At 44.3% G+C, this 18,746-nt stretch overlaps 1 protein-coding gene across 10 annotated transcripts in view; it reads right to left on the reverse strand.

The window, feature by feature from the left end:
* Nucleotides 1-11,010: 11,010 nt before the first annotated feature.
* Osbpl6 (oxysterol binding protein like 6) overlaps nucleotides 11,011-18,746 on the reverse strand; it is a 159,305-nt gene continuing 151,569 nt past the window's right edge. For all 10 annotated transcript variants that reach the window (XM_075984812.1, XM_075984805.1, XM_075984804.1 and 7 more), the window contains 4 exons: nucleotides 16,923-17,067; nucleotides 14,478-14,604; nucleotides 12,970-13,092; nucleotides 11,011-11,351 (listed from right to left, as the gene is read on the reverse strand). In XM_075984812.1, the coding sequence (XP_075840927.1) occupies nucleotides 11,243-11,351; nucleotides 12,970-13,092; nucleotides 14,478-14,604; nucleotides 16,923-17,067 (504 nt within the window). In that variant the 3' untranslated portion in view covers nucleotides 11,011-11,242. The remainder of the gene's footprint in view (nucleotides 11,352-12,969; nucleotides 13,093-14,477; nucleotides 14,605-16,922; nucleotides 17,068-18,746) is intronic.

Genomic DNA, 18,746 nt, shown 5'->3' on the forward strand with positions numbered 1-18,746 from the left:
TGTGAACCATGTGCTTGCAGTGCACAAGAAGGCCAGCGAGTGTGCCAGATCCATCGGAATGATAGACAGTTGTGAGTCACTGTTGTGAACCATGTGGGTTCGAGGGCTCTTCCTCCCTGGGCCATCTCTTCAGCCCACGGCATTGGTATTTTAGGACTTATGTCACCTAGTATGTTTTCATGGATTAAACATTTTGTACCATGTCAGAACTTCCCTCCTTTAAAAGGCTACATAATGATCTGGTTCAGGTTGTTTGTACAGTCACCTGTTGGTGGGCACTTAGGTGATTTCAACCTTTTGGCTATTATGGATATAGTTACATAATAGTCCCTCTAGACCTTGGCTTCAGTTCTTGTGTATCTAAATATGAGCTGAATTGTCTCCTCACAAAATTAGATTCATCCCACTGTGTTGGACTGAATCAGTCAAAAACAGGAACTCTGCCTTCTTCAAGTTTAGAAAACTCAGGGAAATTCAATATTGCTGGGACCTCATCATTGTATTTAGCTTCATTTGAATGGGCAAAATTAACTGACACCCTATTTGAAAGTTCTTTTCCCTGGATTTCAATTCACTAAAAGTCTCAAAAACTACAGTTTTAGCACTGTCTTCATCACTTAGAGTAGCAAATTCTAACCTTTTTTGAGCAAAGTGCTGTCAGAACTTGGAGAATTTGTTATAGCTGCTTACAAAAAAATTAAATACCTCTGTGAAATACATAAGATAGCTTACACAGTTCTTCAAAGGTTCAAATCCCTTGACGACAAGTGACAAAGGACACAATACTAAGAAACTGCAATGCTCATTCTCTTTGGCATTGGCACAAAAACAGTCAGTATGGGTCCGCAGAAACGGCTCTTCAGTTAAATGCACCTACCGCTCTTCCTGAGGACCCAGGTTCTGTTCCCAGGACCCACAGGGCAGCACACAGCCCTCTGCAACTTCAATTCTAGTGGATCTATCGCCCTCTGCTGTCTTCTGGGAGCACTACATACACACAACATACAGACACAGCATACACACACTTATATACATAAGATGAAAGCCAATCAAGTCTTAGAAAAATCGCAGTTTGATTGCTTATGCTGAATATATATAAATATTTGCTAAATTTGACAACTACTTCTGTTGGTAAAAATTTTAACTTATTGAATACTATTATGAATCATGTTTAGGATATATTTGTGTGTATGTGTGTGTGTGTGTGTGCCTGAATATATGTATATGCACCACAGCTGTCAGAAGAGGACATTTGATCTCTTGGAAAGGGAATTATAGGTGTCTGGGTTCAGGGAAACTGAACCCAGGTCCCCTGCTAGAGCAGTAAGGGCTCTTAACTGTTGAGCCTTCTCCCAAACCTTTTAAAATGACAAGTTGGTTTTTTTTTATTGTTTTGTTTTTTATGAGTTCATTGTTTTACAAATTCCTCCTGTTGACTAGAAAAGAATTGAGGAATCCCCAGGCTACCAGAATCTGCTGCGCCCCTGGGATCAGTAGAGTCAGAAGGCATTTTGGAAATAGCCCGCAGTTCCAAGTCTGCCTCCGATTGCATCTGTTACATGCACAGTGTGGGTGATAATTCTCACAGATTTGGCAAGATTTGTGTCGGGTGCTAACAAATCCTGATGTGTAGGGTTCTCACGCAATGGTCAGGTGCTTGCTGAACTCATGGATTTGACCCGTGGCCTCAAAAAGCCAAACACCCTAAGGGCTTCTAAGGTGGTGCAGTCTCAGCCCGTCTTGAGTTGTTATGACAGGAGCCTCAGCCTGGATAATATTTGCTTTTGTGGCCCTGGGGATGGAGCTCCAAGGCCTCCCTTCTGCCAGGCAAGTAGACTCATTGAGAGTTAAACCGCTAAGCCAAAGACTAGGTTATTAATTTTGTTTATTTTTGTTGCTTTTGCGGCATGTTTTATGTGGCTGGCCTTGAACGTGTTCTGTAGCCAGGGAGGCCTTTGAGTGTCTGATACTCCAGTCTTCATCTCCTGAGTGTTAGGATGACAACCCTGTGTCCCGAGGACAGGTTTATAAAATGCTGGGGATTGAACCCAAGGCTACACACGTGCTCATGGAGCACCATGTCAACTGAGCTCCATCTCCAGCCGAGCTTAGGGAATGGAAAGAGAACTATATTGCTTACAGTTCTAGAGGCGGGGTGCCCCCACACACCTGTGTCTGAGCCCCCCCCCCCCCAAGCTGGCTGGCCTGAGGTAGATGCAAGAGGGAGTGAGGACCAACTTGCTTTGACAGCAACCCTTTCTGTGGTAATTAACTGGCTCCCTGAGCTACGCCCTACTGATGGGGTCACCTTTTAAGTCCTGCATCTCTTTATATTATGATGGCAATTGCATTTCCGTATGCATTTTGGAGGGGACATTCCAGCCAGTGTCAGTGCTGGACACTTTCATGAATTCAGCTTGAACACCCTCCCCCTTGTTTACCCCAGTGAATAAGCTACATCCTCCCTTAAAAAAATTTCAAATATTATTAAATACACTAATCCATGTTAGATAAAATTGTGAGGAATTTAGAGAATGGCTTTGGCCTCCTCAGAATCTCAGGATGGAGATTCTGAACTTGAAAATTACCGATGGCAGAAAAGTGTTATTAAGCCTTAAGAGATGATACATAGACATGTTTAACTCATGCCACCTAAGGCGTAAATGGGCAGAAACTTAAGCCTGGAGTAGACTGTGCCAAAGCCAAGGGGAGTGGACAAACAGTCTTGGTTAAGCGCTGTCATCAGTCCGGAATAGTAGACAGTTAACAGAGAGACTGTCTTGGCTTCCTGTGCTCTGTCCGGAAGCATGCCTTGTGAATACTTCAGACAGTTGATCTGCAGAGATCTTGTGTAATGCTAGGCAGATTTTGACAGAGGGAATATTAGTGTCATATATAAAGGTATTTTATTCCATATGGAAAAAAGAGAATAAGAAAAACTAACTGAAGGAACTTTTTTCTTTTTTGAGGCAGGTTCTCTGTTTAGCCTTCACTGTTCTGGAACTCACTCTCTATATAGTCTAGGATGGCCCCAAACTCACAGTGATCCTCCTGCCTCTGCCTCCTGAGTTCTGAGATTAAAGGTGTGTGTTCACTATGCCAGGATGTAATTTGGAAGACTTAAATTGCAAGGTTTAGAGAAATGAAACTTCAAAAAGAACCACCAACCACTGTCACAATGCGGAGAGAATTCTCAGGGATACCATGGAGAAGTAAGCATTTGAGAGAACCGAGGGAAGGACGGCTGAATGCGAAGGCTTTGATTTCCCTTGGGAGAAAACCTCTCTGACATCTTTCCCTCTGGATTTCTGTAGATAAGCACCGAGTCTGCAGAGTGGCCTAACCACTAAGCAGTGAGTTTGGGAAGTTTACACTTGATACATTTTAAAATGATGCAGTTTTAGGAAACAAGAAAGAGGCCAAGGCAGCCCACAGAGCTTGTTGACCTATGGGTAACTTGTTAGGAGCTGGAGAGCCCTGACCTATGGGTAACTTGTTAGGAGCTGGAGAGCCCTGACCTATGGGTAACTTGTTAAGAGCTGGAGAGCCCTGACCTATGGGTAACTTGTTAGGAGCTGGAGAGCCCTGACCTATGGGTAACTTGTTAGGAGCTGGAGAGCCCTGACCTATGGGTAACTTGTTAGGAGCTGGAGAGCCCTGACCTATGGGTAACTTGTTAGGAGCTGGAGAGCCCTGACCTATGGGTAACTTGTTAAGAGCTGGAGAGCCCTGACCTATGGGTAACTTGTTAAGAGCTGGCTACCAGAGACTTGTCTATAAGAACAAGCAAACACGAGAGGAGGAATGAGGAGACAAAAGAAGAAGTTGATTTGGAGGCACTCGTGATTCGGGGTCAGTCGGTGCTTTCTTTGACATTCTATGAAAGTGTGTCTTCTTTTACCTTTACAAAAAAGAAATTAAGAGCCTGGGTGGTCAAGGCTGCTGAGAACCTACTCTTCCTATGAGTACAGACTAATCAGGACACACTGTCTCTGATTTATGGGAACTGATTCCACCAGTCATGGGAAATGTTCCCCCACTAAAACACTCTTTCCAAACGAACAACTACTGGGTATATGGAAAATCATCCGCAGGCGGGCCCAAGAGTCTAGGGATTGGCAAAGACCTTCCCTGAGCATTTTGAGTTTCCCACAATCTTTGTAGGATTGATTCAGCTTTACTTCTAAAATCTAAAACAAAACAAAAAAACCCCAGAAAACTGAAGCCAGACCACTAAATCTCTCAGTATAAAGCTCCGAATTCAGGAGAATGTCTTTCGCTAGCATCTGACTTGGTTGTGCAGCTACTCCATGAAAAGACCTGGAAACACAGTTGGTGTCGCTCAAGTCTCTTCTGGAGGTGAACATGCAACTAGTGATTTGGGTGAACAGTAATGTTTTGAAGAAGTCATCAGAATAGCACACAAATCTCTTTATATGATTTATTTAAAATTCCTTGATTTTCCTGGGTTGTTCCAAATGTAACATTCTTGTATACAGCCTTGAAGAGGCATGGTTGTTATTCTGAGTGGTTACAGACAATCTTTTTATATTTTTACCCCGTGAATTACCATTGTTAGGAAATCTTTATTCTGCTAGACGTTGGTTGGTATTCTGTTTGTAATGTTAAGGTAGCTTTTCTCGCTGAAGGTGACCAAATCTCCTCTAAACAGTACAGGGCCACTATCTTTATGCCTTCAGATATAAGCACAGCAATTTTAAGTTGGGGTTTCTTCCAACAGGAGCCCCTGTCAAGGAGGAAGCTCATCTAGGTAAAGACTGCGCTGTTACCTTTGCTCTGAAATTGTCCGCTGGGATCTCAGGACCCAGCTTTGTGGAAGGAGTTCCCTTCAACTTTCTTCCAAGCCAGGAATCCTGTCAGTCCACCGAGAAGCCCCTGAGAGATGCAGACCAAGCCTGGATGAAGCAGGGATGAGTTCCAGTTTTTGAGTCAGTTTCTGATTATGCGGCTGCCAAGGCTGCCTCCACCAACGCACTCGGATGCTAACAACATCCATCGTCTTCTAGATTTCAGTGTGCTGCCATCCTTGCCACTGTGCTGATGTTAAGCAGGCATCACAGCGACAGAGCAACAGAGCAGCGTTCTCATCTATGTGCGTGTGTGTGCTCATGTGCTCAGCTGGGGACAGGGCCCAGGGATTTGCATGGGCCAGGCAGGTGTTCTCGGTTTGGGTCCTTGAATAAGACTTTCTCACCGACACCAGAGAGCTACTATCAGAGCTACAAAGAGAGCTAGTGTTGGGGCAAGGATAAAGCACTGCGGGGTGGGAGGACGTCTCATCCCACGTGTCCTTCAAACTTCCCGGGGATGGATCGGAGTGCCTTTTTAGCTCAAGTCGAAGTTTTCAGGGAACTCGGGAATCAAAATCAAACATCCAAGATGACTTGTGGTCCAGCTGGGATCTACCCACACCCCTGAAGACCATCTTTACCACTTAGGAGACCAAACATCCCCCCTGCTATATCCCACTTCCCTTTTAGCTATTCTTTCCTTTCCCTCTGCTGCAGAGCCCAAGGCTAATCATGCTGTGTTTGCTGGACATGGGGTACACAGTGTTAATCCCAGCACTCAGGAGTCAGAGGCAGGCAGACCTCTGTGGGCTCTAAGCAAGGCCAGGCTGCACAGTGAGAAGACATCATTTAAAAAAAACTCCTGCTGTATCAGATGACCTCTGGGAACTTTCCTACTTTCCAGTAACAGGATGGGGGGCTGACAACAGGAAAGAGCTTTAGGCCTGCCCAGTGGGAGGTCATCAGGTACTAGGACACTTGCTTTCCATTTCCTTTACAAAACCAGATTCTTTGTTTCCAGATGAGGAGCAAGGGCATTCAGGACATACCCTTCTGAAACAATGTTCAGGAGCACACAGTGATGCATGGAATAGTTCAGACTCCCAAAAGAACAGGCTTTGGAAGTGTTTACCATTGACAGATAGGGAATGTTAGAAATGATAGAACTGCTTGACCTGCCTGGAACATGACATGTCATATACACAGATCGAAAACGTCACTAGACCCTTCATTTATATGCACAATTTCATGTTTTGTGTATAAGCTTAAAGTTAAGTTTACTTTGTAAGATGTCACATACAAGCGAAGTGAATAACAAACAGGCCCGCAGAAGCGTCTCTGCCTCCATCAGCTTCATCCTTATCAAACAACCATCCCAAAGCCATCCATCCTTATCAAACAACCATCCCAAAGCCATCACTCTGGAGTCCCACAGCTTCTTTCATCACACAAGAGAGGACAATGCCTTGGAGGTCTTCCTCTATCCAACCCCTCATCCCCCACCAATCTGATCGTAACCCTGCACTCTCAAAGCCTGAAAACTACCCTGCTATGCTACATGGTCATTTTGATATGAAAAAAAAATAGCTTTCTAAGCAAATCTATGATCTCTACTGGGTTACAAAAACCAGAATTGAGTGGGGTCACCTTCTCTTGGAATGTGTTGAAGCTCGACTGAGTGGTAAAGGCATGGGAGGAGTTGGCAGGCATGTATACAGCTGCCCCACACCCCAATCTTCTATGCTATAAACACAAGAAAGTATGCAAACTTTAATTTAAAAAAGCAATAATAACAACAGACCAAGAATTGATTCTGAGTGGGGAAGAAAAGATTACACACCCCAAAACCTATGGGGATAATGAATATGTCACTACTGTGACTGTCATGGTGATGTCATGGTGTCTGCAGCCAACATATGCCAGGTGTACAGTTCCAATAGCAAACACGTTTATTCCTGAAGATGAAAAATCAAGAGAGCAGGCCCAGGGCAGGAACAGTGTTTTGAGCATCGTTCCCACTTTAACAGAATTCGATTCAGTTGCTCACTCCCTCTAACTGACAGGTAGAAGGAGCAGGTGGATCCCAAGCAGGACTCCACATTATCAGACCAAAGCTTTGATATTCTTTTCTATACAATGAACTCATGTTTTAGAAGGAAGGTATAAATAGCAACAATATTTGTGGAAACCAGGAACTTGTTGTTATTCTTTTTCCTACCAGCCTGGAAAGCAACTAGTAATATATGTTTATAAGGAAATTTTAACTTGTGAAGGATACTGTTCAAGAGGAAAGGGAACGAAGTAGTTTCTAATACTGAATGACTGAAATTCAACACAAACATGGCTGTTTCACAAGCAATGATGTGGTGCCAAACAATAGAAACAGGTATCCACTCTTTCATGGTTAGTACCAGAGGTTAGAGAGACAAGTTTGTCACCTTGAAAAGCCAATGGAAGAGTTCAACACCAAGTTCCCTCACAACTGCTGCCTGTAGCCCAGAGCCCTATCTACTCATGTGTGGGACGCGTCACACCACAGCGATTTTAAAGACAGTTCATCTCTTAGAAGAACGAAGGCACATCCTTCTTAGACAACTCGCCGTTCTCCTGAAAGCAGATGCCGCCAGAAGGTTTTCCGTCTCAGTAAGAGCTCTGAAGATGATGCTAATGGAGCTAGTTTCTGCTTGAGAAAGTGCCACGCAATGCACAGCTTTCGAAGTGTACATTTTACAAAATAAACCCAACAAAGACAGAATCCTGGGGCGATAATAGTCTTTCACAAAATCCATGGAGCCTTGGGGGCAAAAACCCCACAAAAACAAAACGACATTTTCCCCAGCTCTATGGACACATTCCCCCCCCCCCTCAAATTTTCCCCCAAAGAACATTTCTAGAGCAGAGAATAGATTCATAATGGTTTAATTAGATACATTTTATATATCCCGAACATAATTGCTCTCATAGAAATAAACTAATATTTTGTACACAAACTGTATTTACTGTGCCACATTCATAACACACTGAGCCAAGTGCAAACATCTGATCCACGCCATGGTGTGTGGAGCTCAGCTGCTACAAACGCTCCATTACCGAGGATGACAGAACAGCAGTAGACAAGACGGATAATCGAACCCACAGAAGAGTAACAAAAATACTCTTTAGTATTAAGCAAAACAGGCAGATCAAGTTTTCTTCCATGTAACTTCCCTCCCTCTCCAAGCTCCTTGAGACTGGTAAGGGGTCATGCAGAAAAACACAAGGCCAGAGCACAAAAGGTTTGGGAAATCGACAATTTGGCATCCTTTGTACCAAAAATCCCTTGGTTTCCCTCAGCCAGAAAAATTACATTCAGTCCCTGCTCTCACTGGCGTGATAATGGCAAGATATCTTAAATAAAGTTCTCGTTTCTTTACAACTACCAGACAGTGCTTTAAAGTAATCCATGAAAAATAATAACTATTACAAATAACCAAACATCAGCAACACTGAAGAGGGAGTTTGCACCTTGGTCAGCAGCACTGAGCATCAAATGGTTGGTTTTCGGAGAGCCTCCGCGAACGCTGGCGTGTACCATTGATCGGTTCAGTCTGGGCAAGCCCCCAGCCTACTGCCACCAATTACCGCTGTTACCAATGACCATCTCTCAGGAGGGGAGGGAGCTTGGCAGCAAAGCTTGGGAGAAGAACACAGACATACCAAGCCCTCCTAGATCTTTGTAATGAAAAGCAAAACAGTAATGCCTTCATGAATCTAAAGATTTATGTAAAGTTCCAAGGAATACATCATGTTTTACCAAGAGAATAAGCTAATATTCTTTCCTTTTGCCGTTTAGCTTCAAAAGCCGGAATGTTATGTGATGGACATAACAAAAGTTATGGGGCCATAACTTTTTAACCATGGTGTGAAGACAAGGAGGGATGGGGCCGTGACTTCAATACCAGCGCGTGTTCCCTTGGGCAGTGAGCTAATCGGGTGTTACAGACAATCCGCAGCCTAACCGAGGGCTGGATGGTCACACAATTCAGAACTCTGGATCTCAAAATAGATTCAAAATGGAGGCTACCACACACAACACGTGGTTGTAATTAACAGGACACGTCCCTCATTTTCATCTTGAAACCCAAATTAGTTTCAGGGCGGGACCTGACCATCATTTCCTGTTTGTACTTGATATCTAACCGTATTATGTATCCAGCAAAGGCCTTACCTCCCGTTTCTCCCTCCTTCTCAGATAACACAAGTCTGGGCACAGTCATTTCTTCCCTGGTGGCTCCTGGTCTTCCTCCATTTGTTAAACTGACAGCCCCCCGCCTCTTTGGATCATCTCACCTTCCCGGTCCCTCCTGGTCACACCTGTCTTCTGCAGGATTCTTTTCTTACCTAGCCACTGTGAGGCAGTTTCAGGAAACACCACTAAGTCCAGGTGAGACCCATTTTAAATCGTACTGTAAGCTCCACCAAGGGAGGAGAACCAAAGTCTGTGAGGAAGCCAACAGGATTCTAATTAGGTCCTAATTCAAATTAAATTTAGACATGAAAGAAAGTGCACAGATAAAAGGACATTAGCTTGAATGAAGAAAAAAAATAGTCCATGACAAGTGGAAGATTTGACAATTGCGAGGCAAACCACCTAAGATTTCACACAGGAGTTCAAACTCGAGGAGCGAGCGCAGAGAGGGCCATGTACGCCAAAGCTCAGCTCTGGCTGACTTAGGGAATTAGTGGGAGCGAGCGTCCGTTCTAACAAGTGCCAGCTGTGAACATGACGTGTGGACTTAGACGCAAGAAGAAGGTCAGGATAATTAAAGTGGAGTGGAAATTCTGAGTTTGCCTTTGTGTTCTCAGCAGCAGCTTTGGGTTTTATGGCGAATTACCTATTATCAGAAATGCTTTGCTGGAGAGAAATAACACCAAAATTGGTGCCTCTTAACAAAATATAAAATGTCACCATAAGAGTCTAAAATAACACTTAAATTCAGATGGTGAGAATCTAAGAATAATACTCTAACTGACAATAAAATATATGTAATTTTCTAATTCACTAGGAAGCCCCCCTACAGAGACTTAGTTTTTAAACATACAGGCATTTATAGAGTCATGTACGTGCAGGAACTTAGGAATGCTAATGCAAGCTTCCTACAAAAACTTCTGTGTACCTGTGGAGAAAAAACAAAACCTGAAGAATTCAAAACACAGCTTGCCCGCCCCCACCTTTGGAATGGATACATTTTTTTTTAGCCAAGTTTTTTATTTCTGCCCTTAGCAAGGTAGATGATTACTATGTAACTATGTATCATATGGACTTGCTTGACTTTAGAAAAGGAAGATGATTTGCATAGGACCCATTTACATAATGCAAATAAGCTTTTGTTCTCTGTGGAATCTGAACCGTGCCAAGGAGTGGGCACGAGTCAGGGATGTGCTGTATGGCCTCGTGTGCCACTCAAAAACAGTGCTTCATGGTACCACCCAGCCCAGGCAGAAACTGCGAACGTCTGTTACTTCCTAATGAAGTTTTAACACTGATGACAGGTATCCGAATAAAATACAGCATTGCCAAATGCCAGGACACACTGTGAGGTCAGACGCAGGAAGGATGGTTTACTATCTGGACACGGATGGGAACTTAAAGAGCAACCTGGATGCAGAGACCTTCGAGGACCATCCCTTAGCCCTCTTGCCCTTCAGATCCGCCACACGGTAACTCGCTCAACAAAGGAAAATGGGTTTTTCCTTACTTAATCTTCTTACATCAGCTGAATCAATGTTCTGACCGAGAAAGTGAATCCTTCCCAGGATTCTGTCCTTCACATACACCTAGGAGCACACATTTTAAAAAAATGGTTTATTGTACATCTTTGCATTTCTTAAGGCATGAACAATGTAAAGATGGGATGGGTTTCCGGAAGCATCACGTCTATTTTGACGAGGCTGGTACAAGCACACCACATCGAAAAACACTTCGGGTCTGAACTAACCGACCGCTCCGGCCCAGGAGCTCTAAGGTAGGGGATGACGCTTTCAGCCAGCAGACCAAACATGTAGCAGTACCATCATCTTACATGCCCCGATCCGCGTGAAGCACCAGTTACAGTGTGATCTTCTTGACCAACTCTTCCGCCTTTGGATTTTATACTCCCTTCTTTCAGTCTGCTTTCCGAGGAGGGCATGGGTTTTCTTTTCTTTTCTCTTTTAATTGTGTTTTATTTTTTTTTTTTAAGGAATATGGTTGCAGCAAAACAGAAAGGATCCAAAAGTGGTTAGGAGCCTTGTCTAATGCACTTTTGAAAATCCATTATAAAGATGAATAGAAAAGCAAATGGGAGGTTTTCAGTAGACCCAGAAACCACGCGCAGCTATAAGAAACGTAATTGTGCATAGTTATTTATTCATCCGGAGTGTGGTATGGTAGCTACCTCTACGCCTCCAGTTTACCACAGCACAGGGCTCTCTACTTTGCTAAACCCAGGGTCCTTCCGAAGCTCCCAGTAGGTGTCATTAGAAACCCAGGCTTCTCTTTGATTTGCATCAATTACTTTTCTGTGGAAATATGAAAACCAACATTAGACACAAATTACATCAAGGTCAGATGAGAACTCAACTCTCTCATATATATATATTATGCACACACACACACACACATATATAAAATATATACAGTACAGTATATAATATAGTTAGTGTGCTATCTGCCAACAATTGATAAGCTAGCAATGTCTGGCCAGAAATAACTAAACTGTTGTCATTAAATGATTGAAATGAAAGCAAAAAGGAAAAGATGAAGGGCAGGAACTAATTATCTCTAATTACCTCTGGGTAAGGAGAGACAGCATGGAGGCCCAAACACGGCTCTGTAAGTACTGTAAGGAAGAGCTTCCTCCCAGGAACTATAGAAATCTAAGTTACATAAATCTTTAGATTTAGTATCAGAAGTTGCAAAAGCCTTCATGATACCCATGTCTGAAGGGCACACTGCAGCTCTGAAGGTCACACTACAGACCTCTGAAGGTCACACTGCAGCTCTGAATACACACTGCAGCCCTGAAGGTCACACTGCAGCCCTGAGGGCACACTGCAGACCTGAATACACACTGCCCACCTGAAGGGCACACTGCAGACCTCTGAAGGACACACTCCAGACCTGAAGGGCACACTGTAGCCCTGAATGCACACTGCAGCCCTAGGGGACACTACAGCCCTGAAGGGCACACTGCAGCCCTGAAGGGCACACTGCAGCCCTAGGGCACACTGCCGCCCTGAAGGGCACACTGCAGACCTGAAGGGCACACTGCAGCCCTGAATGCACACTGCAGCCCTAGGGGACACTACAGCCCTGAAAGGCACACTGCCACCCTGAATGCACACTGCAGCCCTAGGGCACACTGCAGCTCTGAAGAGCATACTGCAGCCCTGAATGCACTGCAGCCCCGAAGGGTACACTGCAGACCTCTGAAGAGCATACTGCAGCCCTGAATGCACACTGCAGACCTAGGGCACACTGCAGCTCTGAAGAGCATACTGCAGCCCTGAATGCACACTGCAGCCCCGAAGGGCACACTGCAGACCTCTGAATGGCAAGTCTGCACTTCCGCCACAGGATGATCATGAGATGACAGCTCTAATGGGGAGGGTGTTGCCCTGAGCTTTTCTGCGCATGCTCAGGAAGATGACTGACGATGGATCTGGAAACTACAGTCATCTCCATGATGTCTATATAATCCTTTAAATAATCCTGTAGCAATCCTCTTTGATCCTGCCACAGTGAGGCTAAATATGAGCAGAAACAAGCTCCATGTTACAGAAATAAAATTAAATCCTAATGAAGTCACGGTGCCCTTGGGGGTAGAATCCCAACCACTGCTGCCTGAGGAGAGGGAACACTGTGCTGCCACTCCAAAGGGTCCTGATGAGGGAACAATGCCCTTTGGTGAGTTCCTCTCTATCTCTCTGCCCACAGAGAGAAAGGACCCACCGAGAAGAACTGTCTGTTACGGCAACTAACTTTTACACACACAAGATCCGATTCAGCATTTCCCTGTCCAGCGTAAAGTTACCCAAATCAGTTTAAGTCCTTGGATGTGCTGCAACCCTCTTTTTCTCATGGTCTGTTACAAATTTTTAGTAAAACATGAACTTGCTGTGGGAACGGCTGACTTACTTAAAAAATTTTGGTATATGTTCAAGGTTGTTTTCCTCCATGTACCGTCTTCGGGATCTTTGGAGTTCCTCAACTCTTTGTTTCTCTGCGGCTGCGGCTTCTAAGTTTCCCTCTTCCAGAAATCTAAGAGGAATACAGTTGATATCCCAATGTTAGCATCTTTTAGAAGAAAAAATACTGGCGTAGAATTACCTGCTGAGAACATGACATCCTGAACCACAGGGACATTGCTGCTGCCCCTTCACCCTGTCCCAGGCCATATGTCCAGTCTGTCCACCAATTAAAATAGTTTCCAGACGTGTGGATTGGATCACTACATTCAGGACCACAGTGGTATGATAAGGGGGCAGGCGAGTGGTTTGGCACTGAACACTTCTCTGTGTTGTCTAGAGTTCTACAACTTCAGATGGTTCTCTGGAGAATGACAGTCCAGGGTAAGAGCCACATGAAGTCACAGGCTGGTTTCTTCTTTGTGCATCCTAGTGCCAAATGTGTTTGTTCAAGGCTGTGGGTGCTGGATGGTGACCGGCTGTTCTCTATTCAGAGACAGACTGAGAGGCAAGAGCTTTCCTCTTTTACTGGGGAACATCAGGTATGAAAAAGAAGGTATCCTGAGACACAACTGAGAAGGTGAACACGGACCCAGTGATGATCTGTGAATGTTTACATGTGTGGCTGGCATGTGGACAGGAGCTTGCTAAACATACACAAGGCCCTCGGATGGACTGCCACCAGCACACACACACACACACACACACACACACACACACACACACCCTTACATTTCAAAACAAGGGCAAAGGAGAGTAGGCATATACAATATATGTTGCACAGGGTTAATTGATGAAATTAAATGTTAATCAGTGAGACACACATTCTGGGAGGATCATAAACTGCAATTTTTAGTGGAGAATCATATGTAGAATAGAATGAAGTAAAAGTCATACCATAACATTTTAGGAGGGGAAAAAAACCTCCACACGTACATGGGAAACAGAGAACCGCTGTGTGATGGAATGCAGGTGACATAGAGAAATTTGGGGAAATGAATTCTGTAGAAGTGGACATCATGATCACATAAAAAGAACAAAAAGTGACGAATTCGGAAGTTTGAGTACAATCCCACAGCCTCTGGGACTAAGGTATGGGACTAAGTTTCAGTCAGGTCACTCCAGGTATTCCTGTCACTCCAAGGACACTCCATGTTACAGGGCAGTGTGTGTAAGGAGGTCAAAACCATAGGGCAAGGCACGATTCGCTAGTGACCAGCTGTGTGTTCAGACATTTGGTAACTGAACAGAAGGTTCCGGCCACTGTCCAGTAAGTTTCTGTTACAACGTCCCTACAAATGCCATTTTGCCCAGGGTAAGAACTTGGGTATTTCTGAGTGAATACGGGGATGAAAGAATGCATGAAGAGCGAACAAGCGATGGAGAGAGGAGTCCCAATGACCTCTGACACCCATGATGTCATCTAGAATGGAGCAGAAACCCTACGGCGACCCTGACCTTTGATCTGGCCGAAATCGGGCATCCGTGGGAGGAAGGAGGTCCTTCAGCACAGGATCCAACTCGTTGAGCTCCACAGCGAACCTCGTGAAGCCGTAGTACAGCTCATAGTTGGTTGGCAGGGAACCTGGAGAGAGGCAGAGAGCAGCTCTGAGTGTGGGAGGCAGGCGGCAAGGGGAGGAGCCCACTCCACTCATCAGGAAGAGCACTTAACATGAGCCCAGCTTCCAAACGGGCTTATAACTCATGAACACAACATCATGGTTTCCTTTTGAGTAATTGAACTGTTGCTAATTTGCTAGGTGAGACAGTTTATATTGACTGTCAGAATTGAGAGATTAACACATTTAATAAAACCCTGCCTTTAAATAAAACCTTGCATTACATTAATAGTCTTTGTTGGCCGAACACAGAATTTTCCTCTCACATATTCAGTTAGGTAACTAAAGACCAGGTTAGTTAATACCAACGTCGAAATTTCACGAGGAGCCCCTCTCATGGACTTCCTCATTTAAAAGATGCAGACGGAAATTTTATTAGTAGTTTTATTAGTAATTGTTTAAAACATTTAAAAGTTTTTTTTAAATTTGTTGTTTTGTGTGTGTGTGAGAGAGAGAGAGAGAGAGACAGACAGACAGACAGACAGACAGAGACAGAGACAGAGAGAGAGAGGAGAGAAACACCTATTCTTGGCTTTTTTCTTTGGCTCAGTTTTGTCTGTTCTCATCAAACCTTATTTTTTTTTTTATGTAAGGGTGTCTCAGGGAAATATGATGCGTGTGTGCAGATACCCATAGAGTCCAGAAGAGAATGTGGGAACCCTTGAGGTTGGAGGTGTAGACAGTGCAGGCAGTTGTGAGCAACCCCCCATGGATACTGGGAATGATCCCAGTCCTCTGGAGAAGCAGCAAGTACTCTTAACCGTTGAGTCATCTCTCCAGCCCCAGTGATTTCTTTTACTACCATGTGGATTTCAGGGGTTGAACTCAGTCTTGGCAGGAGGGACCTTCTTCAGAGCCCTTTCATTTTATTCCATCCTAACAATTTACACAAACACACACACACACGCAGGCAGACAGACAGACAGACACACACACACATTTTGAGCTATAGCAAGTGTGTAGAGGTCAGAGGACAAAAGACAATTTGTAGGACTCAACTCAGGCTGTTAGGTTTGGGGGCGAGCACCTTTAACCTGCTGCTCTCTTGCCAGCCCTGAGAGCCATCCATCCATCCACCCACCCCCTGACCCACCCACCAACCCATCCCTCCAGCAACCCACCCGCCCGCCTTACTTTCCCTTCCACCCTTCTTTTTCCTAACAGCTCACCTTGCTGGCCAGGCTGATCGTGAACTCCTGAGTTCTAGCAACCCTCCTATTTCAGGGTACCACGTGTGAGGACCACAGACATCCACCATCGCCCCAGGCAGTGAGTAAGACGCTTGGTACCCAGAACCTCACTTATGCTAGGAAGTGCACCACCACTGCTTTACACCCCAACCTCATATTCATGCTTATCAGTGCATTCTAAGATGGAATCTGTGTTTGCTTTGCTTGATGAAGTAGTCCAGCCTCCTAGAGCAAGGCTGGTGCACCGCCAATACTCAGTAAGTAGTTACTAACAACAGATGAACTAGCCACTCTACCTGCAGGAATTTTCTTTTATTCTGTTTTTGTTTTTTTGAGACAGGGTTTCTCTGTACAGCTCTGGATGTCCTGAAACTCACAACTCACAGAAATCCACCTGCCTCTGCCTCTTGAATGTTGGGATTAAAAGCATGTGCCCCCATGCCCGGCACTATCAGGAAATTTATAAACATTTAAAACAGTGGCTTAGGAAACCAAAAACTATTTTTAAAAGTTGGAGAGCACCTAATAAATTCCAATGGAAATAGATGTCACATGGAGAATTTTTTGGCCACTTACACTTTATTTTCCTTTACATGCTAATGTAGCGCCTGGCTGTGCTGATGTCTTTGGTGAAGCGCCAGCACGTGGCAGCTTTTCTGCCTATGTAAAAAAGCTCACTTACCGTGGCAAGTTACTGAATTTAGGGTTACAGATACTATATTTCCTTTGTTTTATTTAAAAAGTAAACAAGATGAACAAGGTCTTGCTTATGTGTTTCAATTATTTAAACTCTTTGTTTAGAACACCTAGCATTTGCACGTATGCATTATGTTTAAATTAATTTCCCGTGGCAGATTTGAACAGGTCAGTTTATGGCATGGCAATGATTTGGTCCATTTGTTAATTACCAAGTATCAAATGGTGGATTTTACATATAATTTATTTGTTGGGTGTAAATATAACGGCGAGGGCCTTGAGCATTTACATGTTAGATTTCACTATCAACAGGAAATGCAAGGCAAATGCATGGCCCGCCCTCTGCTCCCTCCCTTCCGTTGCCCCGCCTCCTGACCCAGAAGCTCAGGCCAGCTCACCTGGTCTCCAGATGCACTTGGCAGAGGGGGCCACCCCACAGTAGAGTCCTTCATGCCACTTCCCAAAGAGCCGGTGCACCACCTTCCCTTCCTGGTCTATCACCACGCCCTGGACTTCATTCACGTTGGAGTTCCAGTAATTCACCTGGGAAACAAGCAACCCCCAGCGCTTTAGTAACACCAACCTGCCCTTCCCGTATGCAAACAGTTCTTTCCATTGGAAAACAGCTCAGCACATTGCACGCTCAGGGAAGGTGGCTTTTCTTGCTTTTCTATCTCAACAGCGTCTCACTTAAACTACTTAACGTAGTTTAAGTTGGCTTGGAACTTCCCGTGTAGCCCAGGTTGGCACAAAACTCACAGTCCTGCTACCTCAGAGTCGCATGCGCGTGCTGGGATTAGTGCAGTGCCACAGGAACTGGTTAGAATAGTTTCTAAGCAGGGGGTAGTCTGAGCACTGGCTTACCACAGGCAAGGCCCTGGATTTGGTTCCTAGTACCAACACACACTTCTGCTCCATGCCACAGCATGATAGCATGTCAGTCTCTAGCTCCAGGCCATTTGGTAGCTAAAGAACCCAATATTAACTCACAGGCTAGTGATTTTGTCTTTAGATTCTCTCCCTTGGCTCACGGATCTTAATGAACTTGAGGTGGACATGATATCAAAAGAATTGTCAAATGCTGTAAGGTAGTTCAACATGGTGTGTGTGTGTGTGTGTGTGGTCTGTGTTGTATTTCTCCTTCAGACCAGCGTTACTCGGGGAAACGGTGCTCCAAGGGCATTTCTATCCACAACCTTTTCTCAGTAAACAAAAGCAGTACTTTCTCCTGGCCCAGTCTGGATTGCTACAGAGCAGGGTTAGATAAGTTTGGAGTGACTGTGGCTACCATCTCCATGGCTCTGCTCAATGTTTTCAAGAACTGACACCTGCATTAGTATCAGAACCCCACATACGATCACATAAATGTATTTACATTGTAATCAGGCACTAACAGAAACTAGAGAACTCGGTATAGAAATGAAATGCGTTCTAGAATTTTACTCAGTGTCCTTGTTGGCTATGTAAAAACATGATTCCTTAAAAATAAACTTATTTCTCCTTTGACATGGTATTTCTGACCTCCACAAATCCAGAAGTTTAGATTCCTCACGCAATCGTGCTTTCTTCTCTAAAATGCCCTAAGACATGACACAGGGCATATCTCCTTCAATTTCTTCTCTAAAATGCCCTAAGACATGACACAGGGCATATCTCCTTCAATTTCTTCTCTAAAATGCCCTAAGACATGGCACAGGGCATATCTCCTTCAATTTCTTCTCTAAAATGCCCTAAGACATGACACAGGGCATATCTCCTTCAATTTCTTCTCTAAAATGCCCTAAGACATGGCACAGGGCATATCTCCTTCAATTTCTTCTCTAAAATGCCCTAAGACATGACACAGGGCATATCTCCTTCAATTTCTTCTCTAAAATGCCCTAAGACATGACACAGGGCATATCTCCTTCAATTTCTTCTCTAAAATGCCCTAAGACATGGCACAGGGCATATCTCCTTCAATTTCTTCTCTAAAATGCCCTAAGACATGACACAGGGCATATCTCCTTCAATTTCTTCTCTAAAATGCCCTAAGACATGGCACAGGGCATATCTCCTTCAATTTCTTCTCTAAAATGCCCTAAGACATGACACAGGGCATATCTCCTTCAATTTCTTCTCTAAAATGCCCTAAGACATGACACAGGGCATATCTCCTTCAATTTCTTCTCTAAAATGCCCTAAGACATGGCACAGGGCATATCTCCTTCAATTTCTTCTCT

This window comes from Microtus pennsylvanicus, chromosome 9 (assembly GCF_037038515.1).
Source record: "Microtus pennsylvanicus isolate mMicPen1 chromosome 9, mMicPen1.hap1, whole genome shotgun sequence".
Classification (NCBI taxonomy): Eukaryota; Metazoa; Chordata; class Mammalia; order Rodentia; family Cricetidae; genus Microtus; species Microtus pennsylvanicus.